At 40.3% G+C, this 25,904-nt stretch overlaps 1 protein-coding gene across 1 annotated transcript in view; it reads right to left on the reverse strand.

Moving 5' to 3' along the window:
• The window catches only part of GATB (glutamyl-tRNA amidotransferase subunit B), a gene marked incomplete at its 5' end in the record, with an annotated part of 46,171 nt that extends 30,391 nt beyond the window's left edge, over positions 1 to 15,780 (reverse strand). Inside the window, 2 exons of the mRNA XM_084263523.1 lie at positions 13,571 to 13,721; positions 15,638 to 15,780. Coding sequence (XP_084119649.1) covers positions 13,571 to 13,721; positions 15,638 to 15,780 — 294 coding nt within the window. The remainder of the gene's footprint in view (positions 1 to 13,570; positions 13,722 to 15,637) is intronic.
• Positions 15,781 to 25,904: the final 10,124 nt, after the last annotated feature.

A 25,904-nucleotide genomic window follows, 5' to 3' on the forward strand; every position in this document is an offset into this window, starting at 1 on the left:
AAATTGGTAACTACAAATTATTAATTTATTTTAGTATCATAGCTACAGTTCATTATAGAGCAGATGCTCCCGTTTCCAACAATTAAATATTTCCAGACAGTATAGACACTTCTTTTTTTAAACTATTTAAAGAAAGCTTGTAACACTGCTAGTTAAATGGTTCAATGTTTAAAATATTATGATATTTCTAAATACAGTCAAAATCCTTCTACTACTAACGGCGTGATACTGTTCAGCTTTACAAATTAGGGAGGACCCTACCAGTCATCCCTTTAACTACTAGTCACCAGAAACCATTAAGGTTCCACAAGGACTCAAAATACCTCTGCTTCAAAATAGCAAACTCTTGTCTTGCTACATTTCCTGATGGTGCAGGGGTTATGACTGATTCTAATCAGAGGAGGAGAGAAAAACCAACACCTGAGTTGCAGTCAGAGCCCCACAACACATCCTTCAAACATGTGGAATTTAGCTAATGAGTACACTGCAACTACTGCCTTTGATGACTCTTCCATTTTTTGCTTCACACGGGACAGTGTACTTTACTCACTGCCCTAGGTAGTTACACTGTTCTGAGGTGAAGGAAGTAAGTCCTACAGACATACTACTTACACCGGTGAGCAGCTTTTGCTCCTGATGAAGCATTTTGGTGGCTCTGGGGAAAAAGTGGCAAAAAAATGTGAAGTATTGACTATTTTCTATGTAGTATTATTAAGCATTTAAATGACTATAATGTGTATGTGTCCCCAGTGTACTGGGTCATAGAAGCCAAATGACTGTATATGCACTAGTACCACTTCCCGTGCTGCTACTTTACCAATTTCTGTCATGACAGAAGGCACTGCAAAGCACATCTTTCCCATTCTGGCATACTGAGATGTCTACCATGCATTCTTCTTCCTCTGCCCTGTTTGACTCAAAAAAACCCTCATCAAACACCACAAACAAATAACCCCACACCAGATGACCTTGTACTTCCTCAAAAAAAAAAAAAAAAAAAAAAATCAAAACTCACCTGTTTAATACTGCTCCATTTCTTAAGTGACTACTACTACCCATTCCAGTGATCAAGGCTGCTGCATAGAAGAGCTGTTTTAAGCAAACAACTATTCCTGCTTCAAACAAGCCTGGCTTTTCAAATAATCTGCAGTGATAAACATCAATTCAGTATGTGAAACTTCCCATACTAATGACCTAGAATAAGTCCCCCAAGCTTGTTTATGCAGTAAGCTGTTATTAAGTTGACAGCTTTGACTAGCACCAAAGACTTAAATTACTGGCTTGAACTGACAAGCTGCCAGTCTGGTATGTTAGCAAAGTGCTGGCCTTGAAAGCAAGCTATGTAGTTTCTGCAATAGCTACGGACAAAACACAAGAGCCTATAAAGCCTGAAATATTTCTGGTCTTCTAAAATGGAAGTATCTCTCCTAGGTATTCAAAGAAAATCCTAGAGAGCTATCACAAAAGGAAATATAAATTGTTTGCATTGGAAACTTATGAAAAACCTTAACAATGGCACCACAACACCAGCACCACTTCTCTTGTAGCTACTCTATCCTGCTAGAGCTCCATGGTAACTGAACACTAAGGGAACGAAAGAACAATCCAACCAAGATCTCTCTTTCTGACACTCATCTATTCTATACATCTTGTTTGCAAGTGGAAAGACCTGTTTTAAGAAGTTATCTTTATTTGCAAGGTCAGTTTAGTCAAGACCTTGATTCTAAATACAAGACTATTCAATAGCTATACAAAACTATACACACTACTTTCCATGGCATAAATTCCCTGCAAAAGCAATTTTTAAACAGCTTTTTCTTTACCAGTGGGTTTACTCCTTACATTAATACACTGAAGAAAGCTGCCCCCTTTCAGGTGAAGACAGGTTTCTATATTTAGTAAATAATAATTTTACATTTTAAATTGAGTAGGTATGCAGTTTCTTGTTTTGCTAATGAGTCTTATATAGGATAATTGGAGGGAAAAAAAGATAAACATCTAGATCACTCTCCTGAAAAGTTTATTTCTGCTACCTTTACAAAAAAAGTAATCTTTGTCCTAACAGTCTTACACAGGAAGCCTAAGTTATGGAACAAAGAATTCCTTGTACTAAAACCAGTAAAAATCAAAATAATTCCCCAGAAATTTAAAAAATTATTTATTCTAGGTCACACATTTTGATAAAGTAGGTTTCATATTAATTTGCTATCTTAAGACCTTCATTCCTACTTATAATCATGAAGAAATCAGCATTAGTAAGATTAACTACTGGGCTGTTTATCTAAGCAACACTTAATTTTAGCTTCTCTTCATTCAAAATAACAGCTGGAAGAAGGAAGCAGTGTGATGTACTCAGCCAGCTCTCTGTAGACCAGGCAGTAATCTTTAGAAACCTCAACAGATATATCTAATCATATTTCCTAGTACTCCCATTTCATATCACTCTGATTTTTATTTGCTTCCACTAACGGATATATTCAATCCTACTATTCTTGCTGTGCGCAAAGTACCGACTTGTTCTTTGAAGTGCAATCATAAATTAAACTTCAAAATAAACTACTCTACATCTACTTGGTCTAAATGTAATTGTGACTGTTCAGTCTGACACTGCAGATGAGCACTTCAATGTGGCATTCTTCCTTGGCATCCTCTCTTTCACACAGAAGGGTGTAACTGCCTTGTAGCTATGCATGTTCAGAATGTGCATTACCATAAACGAAGAGCTAACCGTTTCCCAAATGGCCCATTTACTTCAATAAGACCCCATGCCTCTAAGCATTAAAGTAAAAGTTTGAAAAACAAGCCAACCTAAGTCTTGTCATTTGTTTGGTCTGCAAAGAACCCACATGTTCCAAAAACCAAGGTTTCTAGCTGAGGGGAAATTTAAAAAGAAGGCCAGCTTCAGTTTAGGGTCTTCTGTATTTCAGTCCAGCACCCACTTCACAGCATTATTCCCTGCCCTGCTACAAGCGTTCTGTTCTTATCCTGAAGGAAAGGAAGCACCAGACATATTAAGAACTGAAATGAATAGATATTCCATCTTAAGAAAAGAACAAATGGCAATTGAGAAGCTGAAGCTGGGGGAGAAGGCAAGGCGCACTAAATACACCTTAAGCTATTTTGTAACTTTATCTTTCTGCAGTCTGATACCAAACATATATGCTGCTATACAAAACACACTATTACTCCTCATCTTGTCTGGTGGTAAAGTTGACTTCCAGTGATCCAGCATATACTCCAAGTCATAAAACCAGCAACCATGACATTTTACAAAGTGCCCAGCTCCCAAACACCTTGTTTTACCTGTACTCAAACAAAAAGAGGGCACATTCTCTTGAAGCTGAAGAGCTACTTTGAGAGCTTGTATCACAAAGCTTGTAACTGGAGGAAGCATCTTCCAGTGTCAGTGATGATGTGAAAAATTCAGCAGCAGCAGGGAGAAATGCTGACTCCTGAGAGCAAGATAAAACTGCAAGGTATCACCAGATACAAAGCCATTTAAATATACTGAGAGACTTCTGTATTTCTCAGTTCTTTAAGATAGGTTGCTGAAAAAAACCAACCAAAACAAACAAACATAAACCAAAAAAAAAAACCGAAGGAAAAATTCCATTCAGCCCACTGCATGGGCAAAGCACTCAATGGACTAAATCCGTTTTCTGAGGCGGCTGTGGTAGAGAAGCAGCCAATCCCCCTACACTGCCCCAAAACAGTGATCTTTGGCTCAGATCACATCACCAGTGGCTGAAATCAAATAAACATCTACAATGCAGAATCATTTTCAAGCAGAAGTCACAACAACACGATGGCAAAATACAGGTTCATGATATCCATAATCAAACACTACGTTTCTACAGTGTTCCAATCAAGTAGTCCAGTATCTAACATTCACGCTGTTCCCATTCACTATACAGCCCTCCAGGTCTGCCACATGCTTTTATGACGTTTCATAAGGATGTTCCCTCTCTTATGCCAGCTAAAATTTAAACCATTACTATCTGATCAAGGACAAGTTAAATACAGGAAGCTCAAGTGAAAACACTTCACTGCTTCTGGCGGTGGAAGACTAAGCAACGGCTAAAATCTAAGTTACAGAATAGGATCAAGTCCAAAGTCAACTACAGCTTTGAGGCAGACCTTTTTTCCTAAACAAAAAGAGGCTAAAAGTGCCTTTAAAACATATTCTTCAATATAACCTGTGTTAACTTGTTACATTGTGAAAATTCAGAACACTTAGGACTGAGTAGAGTTTATAAACCAAGCCCTGCCCTGTTTATCCTTGCAGATGGTGCTTCACTTGTAGGGTTGGAGAGGGACAGCTCTGTGGTTTTCTGAGTTGCAATAAATTCTAACCTTTGATACGCACTGTCATTTTCTATCTTTTCTAAGTCTTGGCTATCTGCCCTTTGCTCCTTCTTGCACACACTAAAAACTGCCAGCCCTTCGCTCTTACTCCTGCATTTCTTTTTCCTCCATCTGCTGCCCCCTGAAACACACTTACATGCTCCCTGGAGAGGTAGCCATGTTTCCCTCCAGGCTGACCCAGATCTCTTGAGAGCAAAACATACAAATTGAGAGCAAACCAGAAGTAGCACAGAGACAAGCATATACTGATTCAGGGAGAAAACAGACGACATAATACAGTAAGTCTTGTAAAAAGCTACTAGGAAAGCAAACTAAAATTCTTTGTTTTTAACAAAGTTTATCTGGAACAACAGAACCAAAGACTGATTTCCTACAATTAATTGTCCTAGTTTGTTTTACCTAAGCAGTGACCACACGACTACCTCCTCTGGGATTTCCCTATCTTCTCCCCATTTCATAAACCACTGCAAATTGAGTATAAAGTGGCACAAATATCTGAATAGCAGCAGCAGCTGATATCAGTGGGGAGACATAATTACCAATTTCCTCACGTGCTTCTAAGATATTCACAGAAACCTCCACAAACCTATGATTTTTTCAGGCAAATCTGACTGACTTTGGCACTGAAGTAGCAAAAGTAGCGTTTCTGTACAGAAACGTGTTTTCACTTTGCATGGAACAGGGTGGGAGTTGCAGGGGGGCTTCTACTAGAGGCTGCTAGAAGCTTCCCCTAGGTACACCAGAGCCAAGGACAAGCCCATCAGCAACAGTGGGAGTGCCTCTAGGATAATGTGTTTAAGGAGGAAAAAACAACAAACCTAGCGACAGGTTTTGCAGCGAGAAGTGAGAAACTCTGCAGACACCAAGGTCAATGAAGGAGAAGGCACTTCAGGCACCAGAGCAGAGATTCCCACACAGGCCATGGTGAAGCAGGCTGTCCCCCTGCAGCCCATGAAGATAATGGGGAGTAGAGATCCTGCTTGCAGCCCATGGAGGACCCAGTGGTGGAACAGGCAGAGACACCTGAATGAGGCTGGGACCTGGTGGGAAGCCAGCTCTGGAGCAAGCTCCTGGCAGGACCTGCAGCCCTCAGAGGGAGAAGCCCATGCTGGACCAGGTTTGCTGTTGGTACTTGTGACCCCATGGGGGGCCCACGTTGCAGCATTTCAAGAAAAAACAAATCCCATGAGGAGAACTTGCATTGGAGAATTTCATGGAGGACAGTCTCCTGTGAGAGAGATCCCATGCAGGAACAGGGGAAGAGTTTGAGGAGTCATCCTCACTGAGGGGGAAGAAGCAGCAGAGACAAGGCGTGATGTAACCCCCATTCCCTGTCCCCCTATGTCACTCAAGGGGAGAACATAGAGAATTTGGGAGCGAAATTAAGGCTGGGAAGAAGGGAAGGGTGGGGGGAAGGTGTTTTAAGATTTAGTTTTATTTCTCATTGCTCTACTGTTTGACTTAGAAAAAAACAATCTCATTTATTACCAAGTTGAGTCTGGTTTGCCCGTGATGGTAACTGGTGAACAATCTCTCCCTATCCTTGACTCATGAGCCTCTTATTGTATTTTCTCCCCTGTCCAGCTGAGCAGGGCAGTGATAGAGTATTTCTCATGGGTACCTTGCTTCCAGTCAGGGTCAACTCACCACAAAAAGAACGGTTGCGGTGGCAGAATCTGCATGTGTAACTAATAAACATCAGTTGCTTACATAATCCTCTCGAAAATCATATAAGTAGCCACAATACAGTTAAGGTAGCAAGGTGGCTGATAATCAGAGAGAACACAAAGAAACAAATTAATTTTACCCCAGAAACCAATTACAGCCTAATTGCACGAAGTAAGTTTCAAACAAAATACACAAACCTGACAGTTATGCAACATTACACACAAGACAGCTCACCATGAAGAGAACAAAGACCTAGTCCACAGTTATCTGTCATTACAGTTGGACATTGTTTCCTAAAAACTTTTTGATGAAAAAACAACTCTTCAAAGAAAAAATTAAGAACAACAACAAAGCAGCAAGATGTTGGTTTACAAAGTTAAAATGCTAAGAAATTGGTAGAACCATGATTGTTACAGAAACCTTAGCCTAACAGGGCACTCCTTCCATACACATATGTACAATATCCTACCTTTGATCTCCTCAAAGGGAGGATCCTGAAACCAGGCTGAGAAAAAATTAAACTAAATACTTAAGGATGCCAGAGCACATATAGTGACTGGTAACAGAAATAATTGAAATTTGTCCCAAAAAAATCCACGCACAGTTTGAACTTAAAGAAATTCCCAGCCCACTAAAAAACTACTACAAAAAGCTAATGTGCCTTTCAGCAATTTCAGACCGAATCCAGAAATAGGGGACATCAATCTGTCTAGCTGTCATGTGATAGTTGCGCTCTCCAAAAGTATCAAAGATGGCACAATAACTGCAGCAACAGAACTGTGTGAAAGAAAGGAAACAAGATACTGCGAATTCCTGCTCCCCACTAAGTAGTAGGAAAGTATCTCTATAAAGAAAAGTGTAAAGCAATAAGAAAAACCACAGAGATAAGAGAAAATACATAGAGAACACCCCTGATGCATTGAAAGATGTACTGAAATAGGCAATCACCGCTCTAACTGGCAAGTTTACATCTGCCAGAGGGACCTGTTAAGGAACAGGAAAGGCAACAAGAACAACAAACAGAGAAAGAGCTCAATAGTTACTGAGGTGCTAAGCAGACAAAACCCTACAGGAATTGTTAGCCTTGACAAAAAGATTAAAACACACTGAATGAGTGTCAGAATTTCTCACAAATAAAAGAGACATAGCAAAAAGCAAGAGAAAACCTTACAGGGGACTCCTTCAAAGCTCAAGAAAAGAGCAACAAATGTCACCAAATACTTCAAAGCACAACAGCAGAGGCATCTCCAGAAAACAGCATTTACAGTTAAGTATGAAATAAAGTTGAGCTAAGCAGCTGCAGTAACTGAGAAAGTCTAACACTTCTCAGACCTCAGTGAAGACAACTAGTTCCACCGGTAACCCTGGGGCTGTGAATGACCCTATCAAAGAGAAAGAAATAGGATGAAAAACAATGCACACCATAACCCAGTCCTGAAAGGCACTCGAAGCAGACCTCCCTCATCTTTCAAAGACCTCTCCTGACCAGGGCAACAACACTGAACTGATTAATAGCTTGAAATTACATAGGCAGACTTTAATCCATCACACATTCAGAAATTTAAGGGTTTACAAACTGCAAAGGCATTCTCAGAGACCATTTTTTTTCCCCTCTAAATTACATGGTAATTTCTTTTTTAGAGGCTTACAAGGACTGCAAGTCCAGCAAGCTGAGACTCTGTGAACAACAAAGGACTGTTAACCACTGATGTTACAATCCATGTCACAAAACCGAACATTATCAGGAAAGAAAGGGTGGCACCAGAAAGGAACCCTCACTTTCTATCATAGTATCTCCTACCTACAATTATTACAGTTTTACTGAAAGAAGTAACAAGCAGTTAAAGTGAATCTAAATGTAAGTAAATGATTTTAAACAAATATGAACTCCTTTTTTTTCCTTCAAGGCACTGACACTAATTTATTTTTAGAGGAGAGTTCATAGACACAACCACTGTATTTTCAAAGAAGAGAAGAAAATTTATATAATGGAAACTAAACCAACACACATACAAAGATCAGAAGACTGTCCAGTTCCCCAAAATAAGATGCATGCAATTAAAAACATAGTTATCAAAAGTCAAACTGAGCAGCAGGCTTTTTCAAAGTGAAGTAGTACAAGAAGGGAGTAAATTCACATGCGTGCCAGCAGCAATGTCAAAACAAAACTGAAATCACAAGTTGGTAAAGCAGCTGTTGCAATCACCAGATTTAACAGGCACAGGATATATAAAAAAGCTAGTTTCAAGCTGTAAAGTATAAATTCTGGTCTCAAATGCTGTTTCTGTTCCAATACATATAGCTGACAGACAGATCCACCAAAATCTCACACAAATGTCTCAGCGCCTTCAAAAGCAAACGCATCAGGTAAATTCTATATGTTAATAACATCTAAAATTCATCATAAAGTCTGATAATATACCACCCAAGATGTCTGGAAAAACACTGAGTATCTGCCACTGCCAATGACAGATGCAGTGACAATATATGAAGGGAAGCTAAAGCACCCTCTGTCCCCAAGCTGGGTAATACCCTTGTCATGTCCCTGGGCAGCCACCTCAAACGCACAGCACTGCAGGGCAGGGAACACAACAGCATCGTACACACTCTCTGCTGCTGTGCAGTGCTGCCATGATATTACTTAGCTTTGGAGAAGCCCAAGTTCAGAGTTTAAGCTGCCAGCAATGCAACACCAGAAGGAACAAGGGCTAACAGCTGTTCTAGCCCTGCTTTTTTCCATGAAAAGGACTATCTGACTGCCCAGCTGCCATTATACAGGTAAGAGAAGATAGAGTAGGACTGAAATGCCTTGTTCTATGCTATTTACTGAGGAAAATATAAAAGGAGTTTAAAACAAGAGGATACAGAAGAGGATAGCAGCAATGAGTGAGTTGTCAAGAGCCTCAAGGATGTCCAGTGGAATAGGAAGAATTTATGGTAATTATGGTACTATAGGTAAAAATCACATGTTCTAGAGAAGTGTTCAACACAAACCTTACTCTGCTTCTTCTGAGGTCAGAAGGTATTTACCTTTCCTTCATTAGAAACAGAGCTTGATCATTCTCAAGTGTTCCCAAAAACTGTCTTGAAAAAAAAATAGATAAAACAGATGCTGTTCACACTGTGAAGAGAATGAAATTCAAATGTATGAGAAGGTGTCAAAAATTTAAAATACTGAAGTCTGTGGGGCTAATGTTCATTCAAATCTTATTAATTTAAACCTCAGTTATGTAAATCCTATATTACTTCTTCATACACTTGCCTACAAAGAAATCGGATCAGGCTTTCACTTCAGTCACACAGGAGACAAATATAAAATGTGCATCTTTTGGTGTGATTAGCAACAAAGACTAAGCACTGACAAAAAGGTTTCAGCCTTTAGTTACTAGATCTACCATCTTCTGTGACTGAGCTATAATTAACCTTTAGTCAGCCACCTCAATCATAAGAATAGATAATCATGGATTCTCTTTCTGTGAGCTCAGTCTTACCATTATAAACCTTTCTAAAGATTCTCGAAATTTTCAGAGAGGATAAATCAGACTAGGAGTGCAACCACTTTTGTAGAACCTCAGAAGAATTTCAGAACAGTCTGCAGGTACGATGCACTTTATGCTACCACATGTAGCATAATACTGCCTTTATAACAGGTCCTCTGAAAACACCAAGCTAAGATCACTGCCAAGTCCATTCACCAGGTGGAAAATAAAAATGTGATTACACAAAATATAATGTATGCAGTCCCAAAGAAGGCAGCAATCTGGTCACAAATGATGAGGGGGTCCATCTCCACAGGGCACAAAAGCATGCAGAATACCATGGGATACACTGTTGAGTCTCATTACTTCTAAATCTACTGTTTTAACCAAAACTTTGTCACACCAGCTTTTCTGTCTCACGCCGAACAGGAGTGCACCTGCATAGCTGTTCTGGCCTGTAGCTGTCTCTCAGAGGCACACTGCAAGCACAGCATAATGAAATGGCTGTGAAGGCTCTCACAAGGCCTCCTTGCAGCAGAAGTGTAAAATAAGCTGTATTACAGTACAGGAAGGAAACATAAAGAGGAAAGATGGAGTAGGACTAAAAACAGTCTTCCAGTTCCCCCTCTCCAGTGCAGGGCACACACATTCATGGCCACACTCACTAGTGATCCAAGAACGTATAGCTCCCTTTAGCACCATTCTTTCTGGTCCTGTTGTGAAACAGAAAGTACATCGTTGCCCATCTCAGGATGTTGAAAACTGCCCCCACAGTTCTCAGTTTATAACAGTAGTTATTCCTTACTACAGCACAACTACTCTAATTAAAACTGCCCGGTTTTTTTTTTTCCACTTCTCAGGAGAACTGTCAAAACCAAAGGCCAAATATTTACCTTCTAAAGAGACTTATTAGGGAATAATGTTAACATTTGTTAAAATGCTTTTCGTTTTTACAATTACTGAAATTTTTTAAAAACTACTTTCAGTCTTTCAAAATCCACCAAAATCCAATTCTACTTCAGATACTATTGACACGTACAAACGTACAGTAATTTCAAGAAAATAAGCCCAACTGTTTGATTCCAGAGCAAACACTGGTCTCAAACTTTAATTCCTCTGCAGCAAGTACAACAGGAAAATGAAGTTTTAACTACTGAATGGATTTTGTATCACAGTCTGGCATGCAAGGACACGTATTTGGTAACATTCACTTTCAACTCTATTTTCACCAGTACTGCAGTGAGAAAAATCTTCCCTCTCTTTGTACAGATAAAAGCCGCTCGTAGAAGCTAACATATCATCACTACTTTCAAATTAGCCTAACCATCCTGCTTTTTGTTTCTCAGATGCAATCATATTCTCTCCCCAAGCCCGCACGTACTAGGGTTCTCTCAGAAAAATCATACCAAGCCTCATTTGTAATGCACTTTAACAGAGAAAAGTGACCAAAAAACCCAAATCCCAACAGATAAATAGTAACTTATATAAAAATGAAACTCTTCAGAAATACTCAATTTTGTTCATTCATAAAGTTTTTCATACTTGACTAAAGATAAGCATCAGACAATTTACAGGCATTTCTGTGCATCAACTGGCATTAAGTAGGTTTAAAATCAAAATCTTGAACCCTTCTGAATTTTGTGGCCATTAACTCCCTAACCTAGCTCTGCTCCCAAATGAAAGAATCTTATTTTCCGTGTTTAAGTCTAACTAGATTCTTCTAAACCCAAACAACTGCACTAAGAGTCACATTATCTCTATAAAGTTTTCAAAATTTCCATACAGTTAGATCTGAGACTCAGCCCTGGACTGCCACTGAGACCATAGTGAAGTCCAAATTTTATCAGCATCCATGCTTCAATTGCTTAGGTTTCAATATCTTTGCAAATACAGATTGAATGTATCAACTAATTTCTCTTTTTAAGGACCACATGGCATATATCAAGACCCTAGAAACACAGCCGTTCTCAAATTTGAGAATATTGTTTATAATACCATAATGTGAAGATTCCAATGGATTAGAAAAATACATCTGCAACTGCAATTTAAACCTCCATGCTAATACAGTGAAAGCCTTCTGCATTAAATAATTTGACCTCATGCTTGTTGCTTGAGGTAATGCTAACTTGCTTTGGGTTTGTGTGGCAACACTAGGTTAGTAGTGGAGGGGTGGGCTGCAGGGGTGGCTCCTGCAGAAAGCTGCTAGAAGCTTTCCTGAGGTCCAGTGAAGCCGATACCAGCCAGCCCAAGGATGGTCCTGCAGCTGACCAAGGCTGAGCCAATTAGCAACAGTCATAGCACCTCTGGGATGACATGTTTAAGAAGGTTAAAAAGAGCAACCCACAAGCAGCAGCTTTTTGCCACCAGAGAAGGGAGTAGATGTAAGAAACTTTGCAGACGCCAAGGTAAGTGAAGAATGGGGGGGAGGCAGTTCAGGTGCTGGAGGAGAGATTCCCATGCTGCCCATGGAGAAGACTGAAGAAGCAGGCTGTCCCCCTGCAGCCCATAAAGATAATGGGGAGTAGACATCCCACCTACAGCCTGTGGGGGACTCTGTGGTGGAACAGGCAGACACCTCAAGGAGGCTGTGACCTGGTGGGAAGCCTGCACTGCATCAAGTTCCTGGCAGGACCTGCTGCCCTCAGAGGGAGGAGCCCATGCTGGAGCAGGTTTGCTGGTGGGACTTGTGACCCCATGGGGTACATGCTGGAGCAGTCTGCTCTTGGAAGATCTGCACCCCATGGAAGGGACCCACACCGGGGCAGTTGTTGAAGAACTTAAGCCCCGTGGGAAAGAATTCACATCTGAGAAGTACATGGAGGACTGTCACCTGTGACAGCGACCCTACACCAGAGCAGGGGAAGAGCATGAGGAATCCTTTTCTTAAAGAGGAAGGGCCAGCAGAGACAATGCATGATGAACTGACCACAACTCCGTTCCCCTGTGCCACTTGAGGAGGACAGAGAGAATTCAGCAATAAAGTTGAGCCCAGGTAGAAGGGAGAGGTGGGGAGAGGTATTTTAAGATTTGGTTTTATTTCTTATTATCCTAATCTGTTTTGATTGGGTAATAAATTCAACACATTTTATTCCACGTCGAGTCTGCTTTGCCCATAACGTTAACTGTTGAATGATTAATTAATGATTAAAAATTAATAATTAACAATCTACCTGTCCTTGTCTTGACCCAGAAGCCTTTCATTGGGTATTTTCTCCCCTGTCCAGCTGAGGAGGGGAGCAATAGGTGGGCACCTGGCCTCCAGCCAAGCCCAAAGCACCACGTCTATTCAATACTTATTTTCACTGTATACTAAGAGCTTATGCTATACATTTTTAACTATTACTTTTATATTAAACTTGCTAGATTCCTAGAGAACTTTATTGTATAACAGTACTGTCACAGACATCATGTAGTTATAATTAAACTGTGACTTCATAAATTTACTACGTTGTCACTAATAATACTATGTGCTAGCTATCTATTCAGACTTATTAGTCCACAATGTCTCACACAAATTACTTGTTTGGGTTTTTTTACATAACTGCTTTGCTCTGGAAATAGGAATGGCTGACACTTTCCTCAAGCAGAGACTTTCTACTTGGGAAGCAAAGTACCTCCATAGTGAGACATTCCAAATGGCAAATGACAGCTACATAAACAAACATATGGCAAAGTAACATCAAATGGCCACTAGGAAATCTAAGATGTGCTTCTCTCAGGATTTTAAGTATCTCTTACATTTAAGGAATTTCCTATGTGGCATACTAACCAAATACACCCACTCTGACCTCAGAGAAATACTGCGATTCATTCAATATGTTGAAGAGACACTCCTTATTTTTTTTTCCTTTGCAGAGGATATCAAGTATCTGTAGTGATAACTAGAGCAAGTGAACCAAAAAGAAGATGTACTAAGTATCTCATGTTATCAAACCACCAGAAAACAGAAAAAAGTATAAAAGTAGTTCTACAGTATCTCAGGATGAACAAACTGTTAGAAACATACTCAAAGCTGTCTGACATTAATCCTGATAAAATTAAGTTGAAGCATAACTTACTGGTAAAGTTCCTGGTAAAGAAGCATCAAAGAAAGATACCAAAGAGTTAGGAGGTGCTGCAAACTGGACTTGGGAACCAGAGAAAAGTTTTGAGTTGGAACTGATCTGTGCATGAATTTCGAGACCCACAACTGGTATCCATGGAGCAAGACTGAAAAGGAAAGAGAAGGGAAGTACAATTTAAGTACAGATGACATTAAACCCCGCAAACATCTAAAAACACAAGAATTAAGAGCTTCTCATTTATTAACAAAAACTAAATTGTATTTGTAAATATACTGTAAATTATGCCAGCAGAACTAACTGACAATACAGAGAGGAGTATATAGCAAAGTGTCTTCATTATATACAGAAAAGGATGCCATGAAAAGAAACGTAATGGTCTGAAACTTTTAACTTTTCCTTACATGAGAAATCTTAAGAGAAATTAATGAGGCAAACTTGCATGCTGGATGAACCCTAATTCGGTACCTCATGAAAATCACAAAATCATCATAAATATCAATTACTTCTCAGGTAGGTAGATAAATCTCCAACAGGCAGGTGGCATAATAAATTATGTATTCTTTGTCAGCCAGTCATTTGCATACTGGGAAAGGTGGCTCTCCAGAGCAGTGTTAGTAGCATATTAGCATAAACATTAGTAATCTGGTAATAGAGAAATCATCATTTCAACCGGAGAGCTACTGCTCTTCGAACATATTCCACAGAATAAAGCTTCTCCATATCATCTAAAAAGTAATTGCAGTTCTCACATTCATAACCTTTATATGGACAAGAGAAAAAAGGTCACCTTCACAGTATGAATTGCTTGACAGTTTCTGTAAGTAATTATCTGGCCTTGTACAAATGAAGTGGCACAAATAATATTTCAGTGATGAAATCACATTTCTATGGCAGCACACTTCAGCAGTGTAAGTACCCAGATAGCTATAGGAGATAAGCAAGCTATAGAAAAACATCAAATATATCAAGTACAGTGTTCTTTCCAAAGGTGAGCGTAATACACTGCCAAGATTTTGTTTCTCCCTCTGCTCTCCAACAGTGAGAGCATCCCTTCAAACACCAAACTAGTGATGCAGACACCACTTATACCGCTGCTTTAGGAAAAACAATACTATCATAAAGGATTACAGTTCAGGTATTTAAAGGTGATAATACATTTTCTTTTACTGAAACTTCTTTTTTTGTGTGTATTTTCAACTATTCATAAAACTGCCTGAAAGTTTAGGGGAAGAAAAAACGTTGGGCCTTTAATTTTGGAGGCCAGTGCGTTTCCTGAGTTAGTTCAGGAACGCATGCCCACCGTGGCATTGAAGGTTACACCAGCCTTCCCTGAAGCCGTGCGCTGGCTTACGCCCACACCAGAAGCTACACGCATCAGCCGGTCCTCGAGTCCTAGTAACCACACCGGTAAGACACCTGGGGTTCCCTGCCACGTCCGCGTCCCTAAAGGCACGGCGGCACCCTTCTGCCGATGCCGCCCAACTTCACTCAGCCATCACCTGCGCAGAGGGAAACCCCCCAGCTCTCACCGGAGAACACCACACCGTCGTTTTCAGATGCCGCAGGAACAAAAAGCTCCATTTCAGGCACGCTACCAAAGTTTCCTAATTCTCTACTAGGAAAGAAAGCTTCCTTGGGACCAGCAAGCCCCCTCCAAAAGCACGTCAGAGAACCGGCGCGGCCCCTGCCGCGCACCCTCCTAGCGCGGGCACGCCAACGCGCTCTGAGCGGCTTGCGCTGCGCCGGCCTCCTGTCACAGCCAAGCGTGTCAAAGGGTCATGGGGCTGCTGCTGAGGCAAACCGCGTCTGGGGGGGCTGCGAGATCAACGCGTGCCGAGAAGGCGCCGCCAGCCACCAGCAAGCCGCAGGTGCCTCACACCGCTCGGAACATGGCATTTAAGGCAGGCCCTGCTGCCATCACCACGCCGCCACCCGCCAGCTCCCACGGCTGCCCTGCTTGAGCCCGAGCCCCGAAACCGGGCCCGGCCCTCAGCCTGCGGCTGCGCACGACGGAGAACCACCTCCACCAACCCCGCTCCCCGCACTGTCCCAGCACCGTACCGGCTCTTCCCCGCCGGCACGGCCCCGCCTCTCGCGCTACAGGCGGCAGTCCGCTGGCCGCAGAGGGTGGGAGAAGGAGCCCCGGCGCCGCGCCGCCACGCTCGGCCCCAAACCCCACCGCACCCCCTCGCTGCCGCCGCCATTTTGCCTCGCTGGAGGCTGAGTGGTCCCGGCAGCACCCCCTGGGAAATGTAGTCCTGCGCGCCCGATGGCTGCGCGGAGCGGCGGATTGGGCGGGCGGACTACAACTCCCGCCACAGCCCCTGCCGTCGGCTCCTCCCGCCGCGCAGCCCGGCACCTGGCAGGAAGAGCGAGTTGTCCCTTCGCGCGCCGTCTGAGGAGGGCGGCTACGGCGGGCGGGGGGAGAAGGGTCTGAGAAAGGTTCTGATGCTCCTCAGGGTAGAGGTGGAAAGCCAGCTGCAGACACACACCTCCTCATCTTCACCAGGGGCTGGTTGAAGACGGGTTCCGCTCCGCTTGTGGTGAATGTGGGGCTTTTGTCCCTCAGTTTTGCAGTGGAAGGGTCTCCCCTGTCTTCGTGGATCATCTTGGCTTGTTTCCAGGCAGGTGCAAGCCCTCTCACATAGAGCTCTTTCCTGAATATCTTCTCCTGAAGAGGTGTTTCCCAAGGAACCTAAAAATGGGTTAGTATTAGCGTGACATGCAGCTGCACAACAATCTGAGGGGATCTCAAGAGAGCTTGGAACTTGGATCTACAGGTCCTCTGCCTATCCTGGGAAAAATAATGCTTGTCCTGGAAACGCTAGAGCAAGAGACAGCGATTGCGTTTCTGCCTTTCAGCTTAAAATGTCTTAGGCTCAGGTCCTCTGCGGGGTTGTATATGTTTTTTCTTTGGGTTCACATGGAAACAAAACTAGCTGCCATTTTATAGATGGCATTTTGCAAATCTTGGGTATCAAGTCACAGAATCATAGAAAGCTTTGAGTGGGAAGGGACCTCAAAGATCATCTAGTTCCCCCCAGCCATGCCCCCGCCGTGGGCAGGAAATGATGCAGTACAGTGCAGTTGAAATCTTTGATCTTAACTCTCAGTATGTGGCGCAGAAATGTCCATTTCTTGCAGGGCCTGGGGGTGTTACTGCTGTACAAATACATGGTAATAACACTGTCCGGGGCATATGCAAACATCTTAAATGCTGTTTATGGAGCTACATTGCACAGACAATAGAATTAACAACCTTCTGTCCAAAGCCACAGGCCTGTGGATCTTTAATAGGAATGTACATTAGCTGTTTCTTATGTCATCTTTGCTCTATGTCAGCTACTGCTAATAGAAGCTAATCAGTCACAAACATACAAGTAAGACTGTCTTCTTCCAGCAGAGGACAGTGGTGCACATAAGCCCTTGCAACCTTTATACCTTCTTGTCTTCCCAAAATCAAATACGAGATGATGAGTGGCTTAGAATAATGTGGAGAGTAATTTATCCGACTAAGATAATGTTTTGTAGTGGTTGTTCCATAGCACTAATTTTCTAATATGTTTATATTTTAAATGAGTTAAATTAATGGGAGGGTCTTTATAAGAAGAACCAGTTGAGAGATACCTTCATCAGACACTGATCTACAGTTACTTGTGTAATATTGTTTAGTTTAATTAGTTTGTTGTATTCTTTTTCTTGGGTAATATCCCTCCCTTGTGTGACCAAAATAAAATCCATTTACAGTAAAGAAGAACTGGCCACAAGCCATCTTGGGCATGTGAAGAATGAAAGAACATCGGATTGACCCTTTTCCTTCTCTCCTGTTGTGAACATCTTCACATAAGAGATAACCTAATGTAAAGTCTGAATAACAGTCTTTAAATCCATGGAATAGGTAAGAGTTTTTGGTAATTTTGATATGAGGAAACCCCCATTGTCTTTTGGACTTAGCAGGGGCCTATATAATGTGTTGTTATGAAGAACGCATTTCAGGCTGAATCTCTAGTACACGATTGTTATTTCTGCAACAAATTTATTCCTTTAACAATTTTTCTCCATGGATTGAATTATTACTTGATACTTTGTAGGGACTGATAGATCATTTCAACCCAGCTGTAAGGGTAGGTTCTGAATATAGCGCTATTTTTTTTTTACTGGTTTAAAAATGATAAATTTTGGATTATTTTATTTTTAAGCATGGTATGCTGATGTAGTAGAAGATTTCATAAATAATCACTAAGAAGTTAAAAACTTATGAATATTAAAATCATGTTACTTAAAGCCTTACTCTGCCTTGATTGCACAGACTTCTGTCCTTTGTGCATATTATTTAAAAGGGAGTAGACAACACAGAAGGCTTGTAATCTACTTTCCACATTCCAGTGAATTCCTCTGGAACTTTTAGCTGCATGGTTGTTGTCTTATCTAGAGAGGAGGATGGGAGAGTGCCATCATTTTAAATTGTCTCAATGCTATTTTAATTCTTTTTGCAGAAAAAACCCAAGTAGGTAGACCTTTTTCTTTGCAGTCCTGTATCAGTGACCAAGTAGGCTATAATGAAAGCTCATACATCCATATACAAAATGCTGATCAATCACAGACAAGCAGGGAATAATTGCCTTTCCCAGCAGCTTTGAGGTTGGAAAGGCTACGTATTTGTTCCTTATATACCCTGGGCAGCAGCCTCTACTTTGCAGCATGTTTATAGATCATGCTGTGGCTCAGAATAGGAATGTATCTCCAGCACTGCATAAAGATTTGTACAAGGATAGTACAGTACTAACTATGTAGACTTCTGTCTTAGAGAGGGTAGGCAGGGGTCAGTTTGCTCTGAGTCCAAGTTTCTTATTACAGTGGGAATTTAACAAAGGCCTGAGAGGAAATTGAAATTTTGTAGAGGACAAAAACCCAACGCCATAACCTTAAAGCCATAAACATGCAGTCTGTCCCATTTATTTGAAAGAAGATCCCTCTGAATTTCAGTTTTTAGGGTCCGAGATCTAAATTCTGCTTTCTTGCAAGCCATATTTGGCATGCAGACTTAATCCTTTTCTGGACTGTGAGATCTTTTTGTAGAGCAGGGACTAGGGTATTCAGACTTGGGTGTTTGTTAGATACCTCACAGGCTGCCTGCAGTGTCTTATTTCAGTATGTGAAATAAGGAACAGGAGGGATGTCTGTTAAATTTTGAAACAGAGGGTGTGGCTTTGGAAGAGTACAACTGTGGTCTATCAAATAATCAGATGTTGCCCTACAAGGAAGAATAATGAAGAGGATTGTTAAATTTGGAAGCAAAATATGGTAAGGCCAAACTTTTAGGCCCCTAAGATCACCTGTGCGTCTTGAAAGCTTTCTTTTCTCTACAGGTGTAAAGACAGAAATTTTCTTCTTTTTCTGCAACTTTCAGCTAATGGGAAATGATTTTTACCCCAGGTTATTGATTTAATTTGTCTAGTTACCAGTAATGGGAGATAGCAAATACAAAAAAGAAAAAGAAGAAATAAAAGCAACCTGATCTTTAAGTTTGGAAAAGGATATTTCTCTTGACCACAGGAGACAGCATTTAGGAAGTGAATAGGGCTGCCTTGTGACCTGCTGACCATGTGCTGATAGGTTGGGTAGTATGAAGGGCCACATGGTTTGAGGGATCTTATATCAAAGTATGTTAACATACCAAATGGCATCAACTTCTATTGATAGACAGGTAGTGCCATTTTATTTTATTTCATAAAAGTGTCATTACATGTTGAAAATAAGGGCCACACTCAGCTACAAAAAACTACTGTGATAAATGTGTATGTACAAGCAATTGCTGTTACCAGTCATAGAAATAAAAAAGTAACATGCAGATACTGCTATTAATCACTATTCCTCAGAGGTTGTGTTGTGGGAGAGAACCTGTATCTTTGGTTCAGCCATGAGAAACTCTGAAAATGTGGCTCTCCTGCACTGTTTTTCACATGGCACATCTTACCCAGGAGTGTGGCAATGAGCGAGTGACTGCACCTGTGATTTGAATCAGGTGTTGGCAATCCTGAAAACTAGCATTTTGGAACATTGTATGCTCCTTGCATCTCAGAACACTGAGGAGAATTGAAGGTAAGAGCTTGTTCTAGCTGGGGAGACTTATATTTTGTTGTCTAATGGAAAAGGTAATGTTTGAGGGAGTTCAGCACCTCTAATTTTGTCTTATGGTGAGTACTACGTGTAATCTTGTTGTTTAATAACTTAAACTGTTCTTTTTCTAGTGTGAAGTTCAGCTGTTATAGGTGTAAGAGGTTTTCCTAGTATATGACAGCCATACTGGTGCTATGTCTTGACCAGGTTACTAGAAATTTCATGTGATGAGCCTGTACTGTTATTTCCAGCTGCCTAGGGATTATTTTTTTTAGTTGTAAAATCAGTATGATTTATTTCCAGAGTGATTACTCCTTTTGTTTTGGACCTATTGTAATATATAGTGTTTTCTGAATGTTTGGGTTGCAATTCAGGAATTGTGTCAGACTGAACTGTATCTAAATATAAACTCTATAAGGAATATTTTTCTGTGTAGGGGGTGGTTTTCTTTAGTAGCATGTCTTTAAAGCAACAGGAACTGCATTTGGAAATGGCAGAGGCTAGACTAAAGTGTCTGGACTAAAGAGGAGTTTGTAAACTGATTGCATGAATCTTGTGTGTATTGTCTGATGAAGCATGTAGAAGAAAGTGATTTATAATATTTCAGGTGATCTACATGCACTAATATATTCTCTGTAACTGTATTGGCATCTGCAAGAAAGTCTTTAAAATATCTTTGGTTTTCGCTTTAATCCATATAGTAAAGAACATGAAGAATAGATAAAAAGCATGTAGAAGTGAGAGTGTCATGGTTATTTTTTTGCATTGTATTTTTGTGAGTTCTGTTTTTTCTGTTTACAATTTTCAACTGAAATTTCAAAGAGCTCTGTTATGTCTGAGGCCTGTTACTTCCTAATTTAAGAGCCACAACTCTTGTTGCAGGCTATGACTTTTATATAAAGCCAGGGATATAAGATTTCAACAGCATATGGTTTCATGTAACCAGTACTCGAACAAGAACTTTCTCATTTGACCCCAGGATAAGGGGAGGAACTAGATGCTCTTGTACATGGTACAAGACAAAATACTAATCTCTTGTTTTTGAAGGTAGCCTGGCGTAGTCTTGATGCTTGTCAAAGTTATTTAATTGTAGTCAGACTATACCTTCTAAACTGTTCTTGAGGTATAGATTGTCTGTTCTGGTATTCTTTTAAATTGTTTAGGACTTCAGTTTCATATGCTCATTTATAAGATTCCAGCTGACAACCCCACCCCAGGAAAAAAAAAAGACAAAAAGATCTGTGCTAAATTGGTTAAAGAAGAAAAACTTCAGTTGAACGGTCAAATTAGGAATGAATATCAAAGTGTTTTCCCTAACAGATGACATTAATAATCATCAAAACCTTCAATTGTTATTGACTTCTTGATCATGAATAAAGTGAAAGAGTTTTTTGAAAGAGTTGTTAGGCAACAGAATTCTTGGAGTAAACCAGTTGTAGTAATGACATTGCTTTTGATTAAAAAAGTAATTTTAGTATAATCTAAAGATCGCCTAAAGTGTTAAATCCTGTCAAGGTACTACTTTGCAGAGAGGGATTTCTTTAAAATGTGGGATTGCTTGTAGGTTAAAGCTAGTTTGAAGATCTTGTATTTTAAAAAGAAAATTATATTCAACAGCATTACCACAGTGCTTCTAGGGGCTGCCTTTATTGTTCTTAGCACTAAGGATTGTTTTTAATGGTCTGAAACAATAAAGATGTGAACTGAAACTGTTGGCCAGATGGAACTTTGTGATTAATAACTACACTAACGGCACAGCAGAAATGTAAATGAGGGAAGACATGGAAAACACTGCAGACGAATGCTCAAAAGCTTTGGATAAGTTTCCAGATCCTGAAGCCACTTTTTCTCTGTGCAACAACACACTTTTGTTTTGCTTGTTTAGGATTGATTTATAAGGGGTTATGTATTTTCAAGACTGGCTGTATATTCCTTGTTTTCAAATGTATAGACCTATACATCACATTATGCATCACCAAAGTGGGCTTTGAAGAAGACAGGTTGAAACGCTTATCATGCTGGATATGTTGTCTTTGCTCTGGGACATTTTTATTTATTTATTTAACTTGGGTAGTTAAAAAATCTTCCCACAGAGCCTATGGCATTTGCAGCAAAATCTGATTTATATTTGCCTTATTTTAGTAAGTGACAAGAATATTTGTGGTGTTTTGTGGTTTTCTTGTGGGCTCTGTCCCGTCCCCCCACCCTTCCCCTCTGTACTGTATTTATGCCATACCTATGTGTTTGGTAACTTTTCTTGTGAAATAAAAAGAAATGTAAATATTGCTTCCAGATGAAAATGAGATGAGAGTGGTAGTGCCCTTGAAAACATCCATCTGTCTCCCAGTTTAAATAATACTCATTCCTGTAGCAACACTGGATATTCAGACACCAAGGTGATGAGTGAAATACAGAAGTTTAAGTACCGCTGTTTAGTGTAGATGGAGGGATGCTGTTTGTGGTGCGTTGTTTCTTTGGTTTGTTGTGGGTTTGTTTCAGACTCGGGCTCGCTGCTTTGGAATCCAGGTTATGATTTCTCCATGGACCTGGTAAAAATACTGTGTTAGTCACAGGCATTAACTGAGAGCCTGTAAACAGTGATATTGTGACAACCTGGAGGAGTGAGTGCCTTTGGGCATGGACCAGGGCAGAACACACAAAGCAGGACAAATGTATTTCCTGTTTTGTTACTTGTGTATCTAGTGTCCTAATGGAAAGGACTGCTAACAAGTTGAATCAAGTATTTAATTCGTGTGGTTTGTTCTGTCCTTGGGCTTTCTTTTGGACCATCAGTTCACGTTGACTGGTATGAACTGCTGCCCACCAGTAACAGCAGCCTATTTCACACAGGCTGCTGACTAGCCAGAATTGTTTATGTTTTTTTTGAGCCGGTGACCTGGTTGCTTGTGGGATAACTTGACAGCATCAAAGACCCTTGGGGTGGGTGTTTTGTGCGTATTATATCTCAGAGCTTCTGTTTTCCAGTTTATTCTTTAGAAAAAGTATGATTAATTGTGTAGTCTTATGGACAGCAGCCATATTAAAGCCATATGCAGTGTATTTTAAAGGTAAGGAAAATAATCAAATGCTACTTGGGGGATGGTAGTTTTGTGTGGCTGTTGGGGGGTTTTGTGGGGTTTTTGGTTTTTAATAGTCTCGGATCCACTCCTTAAACTTCCAGTTATGGAAGTTAAATTAACTCTGAAGAAACTTTCATTAGCTGATCAATCAGTAAGGGTCTTGGGACTGGCAGTACTGCTTCAGTAGCTGATGTGTAAATTGAAGTCTGAAGCCAGAATGTAAGAGGTGTTGTGTGCTTTGCACATATTGGGGCAATGGCTCATTAAGTTTTAATAAACTGGATAATCTTTGAAGTTTATATTTTCTCCTTGCTTTGTCCAGTATAGGATCATGTGCAAGGAATTCAGTACAAGCCAGCAGCAGCACAGGATACTTTATGTCAGAAGGCTGCTTCTAAAGGCTTTGTTGAAACTAAATTCTTGGGAACTTCTGAAAGAATTTGGGATTAATCCCAAAACTGTTGCTAAAGTAAAACCAAGAGAGATAGCTTGTGTTAGCTAATGGCAATAATGCCTTCACTTAAGGGACTTTTGAGACCAACCTTTCTAGCCTTGCCTTGTGCCCTTCTCATTCGTGTATGTCATATTAGTATTTACAGTACAGTAGCACAGCTTTCTATCTAGAAGTCATTTCTCTCTCCTGATACGCACTGTAGTGGCCTAAATAGTGGTAATGGCATATGAATGCATTCCTTGCTTTTGATCTCTTTTCTACTAGCTGCAGTGTAGAGGAAGGTATTGTGTAAGTGATTGCATCAGGGTAGTATCAGTATGAGGAGAAGTGATACTCTACCATGTCACTAGACAATTCACCTGTCTCTAATGAATGTACAGAATAACCTTTCTGCCAGGCATGCAGTAGCAACTGTGTATTGGAAGTCTATGTGATGTATGTGGCCTCAGTGGCACACTTCTTCCTGTGTGATTGAGATGAAAATTCAGTGAGATGCTTTTTTGGATAGATATACAACTGCCTTATGCATGGGTAAAAAAAATACAGCCCTGTATCAAGAGATCTAATTATGATTGCTATCTCATGGTACTAGGTAAGAACTGTCTACTTAGGGAGCATTTTATTATGGCTACGAATCATACAAAACACTATTTCTTTTAGGTCCAGAGAGGGCAAGATTTAACTTCTGTTTGGAGTCCTTTCCCCAAAGCGTGTATATTGTTTTCTTAGAATGTTCTGAAATGTAGAATTAAGCATTAATTAGAAAAAAGACCACACAAAACAAATGGGCAGAAATTCAATGCTACTACCTGCACTCTTTCAATGATTGGAAAACACAAAGGACAGGAGCAGGACAAGCTGTGCTCTGAAATAGGTCTGGAAATACTGTGTTGTAAGCATGCTTATGTAGTGTTTGATAATGCAAAGTACCTTATCCACTGAATGAGAAGGGGTAAATTACATGGTAGTTCCTGTGAAAATTCTTGATGTCTTTAATTGCAGTCTTGCTTGTGGTTATGTTTACCTGGTCTTTCCTAATCACTGTTTCCCAGTCTCCAGCTGTTTTGTTTTAAAATCTGATTTTATTGTTATACACAGAAAGCCAAGACATACATTTTAGTCAGGATGATTTTACTCTAACTTGAGTAGTATATGAAAAGTATAGTCAGCATGTCTGCTAGCCTCTTCAGAGCAGAACACAAAATGAATTTGCTGTCTCTTTGTACCAAAGAGTCCTTGGAAGATTTGCAAATGCATGGTAGTACAATAGTAAACAAGCAACATCTTTCAAGGGCCAAGGAATAGTTTAAATACTATTTTAAATTGTGGTTGATATAAAACATTTCCAGTTGGATCATGTATAGAGTAATTACTTTTGACAAGTTAATTTTGCAACTGCCCAATTAAGCTATTCATTCATAGCTTATCTCTTCAGTGTGGCTTTATTTGCTTAGATGCTCAGGCTTGAATTTCTAATACACTTTAAATATGAATCCAACTCCATGAGATGTGAATTCATTGAAAAGGCAGCTCTTAGTATTGAGGGTTTGAACTCCCCAATCCAGATCACAAGACAGGTTTAAATCGAGAGGTGTCTAGGGTTTTTTTTTTAGTAGTAATAGGTGTTTGTGTCTTAGTTGCTTGGCTTCTATCTTTGTGTGTGTGTTGTTAAGATTTGTATTCTCATTTATTTCTTTAAACTCCCTTTAATTAATATAAAATCCAATTTAGGGGTGTAGCTTCTTATGAAGCCACCAGACTCCCAAAGATGGGACTTTAAATGAAATACCAAATGTTGAAATGTACTTCAGAAATTAGAAGATACAGGCCTACTAAGTTTATGTAATGTTATAAAGTAAATATGAAGAGATGGTGGAGTATTGAATCTTTGAGATCCCAGTATGGCACTAGGTATCTTCAGTTGATAGTGGAAACTGTTAATTCACTGCTGTTCATAGAAGTGGAAATAAACCAAGTCGGGAGTATGCTGTAATTATTCAAAAGGTTCAAGGGCATCTGTAACCTGCTTCAATCAGGTATTTGGCTTTTAGGAGTGAACTAATAATATGCATTAAAGATGGGCTTTGGCCTCTAGAAGCTTTTAAAAAATAATTTAAGATTAGTATCTAGTGCTTATCCTCCAAGTGAGCAGACAGGATTAGGGAGCTGCCACACAATTAATCAAGCTAGTGATTATACCAAACTGAAAACTCCAGGGACCAAACTTACTAGGCCCCGGGCAGGTAATTTAAATGATCTGCCCTGGTATTAGTGAGGCAAATGCAGTAAGATGTACGATAGGGATGGTGGGTAGTGTTTTCACTCTGTCATCTCGTTTTCTTTTTTTGCAGAAATGTCTTTTAGTGGTAATGGGACCAGGCCAGAGCATGCTGAACCGTTATGGGTCTCAGAAGCGTGTAGGTTGCTGTTCTAAACCACTCTGAGGAGTGAGAAAGAAGCGAGTTTATCACAGGTGTGGCAGAAAACCTGGACTAATTTTTTTTGACTTTTTCTTTCCTTCTGGACAGCCTACTGCCCCAACTTCAGAGACAAAATGATACCGTCCCCCTTCCCTCTGCTTGAATTCACGTGGGCACTTCCATGCAGATTTGGATACCTACGCTGGTCTTTCCAGTCAAGTCCTAACTACTTCTGAGTTCTTTTGATTCCTTTG

This window comes from Gallinula chloropus (genome assembly GCF_964237585.1).
Source record: "Gallinula chloropus genome assembly, chromosome: 4".
NCBI classification, from domain to species: domain Eukaryota; kingdom Metazoa; phylum Chordata; class Aves; order Gruiformes; family Rallidae; genus Gallinula; species Gallinula chloropus.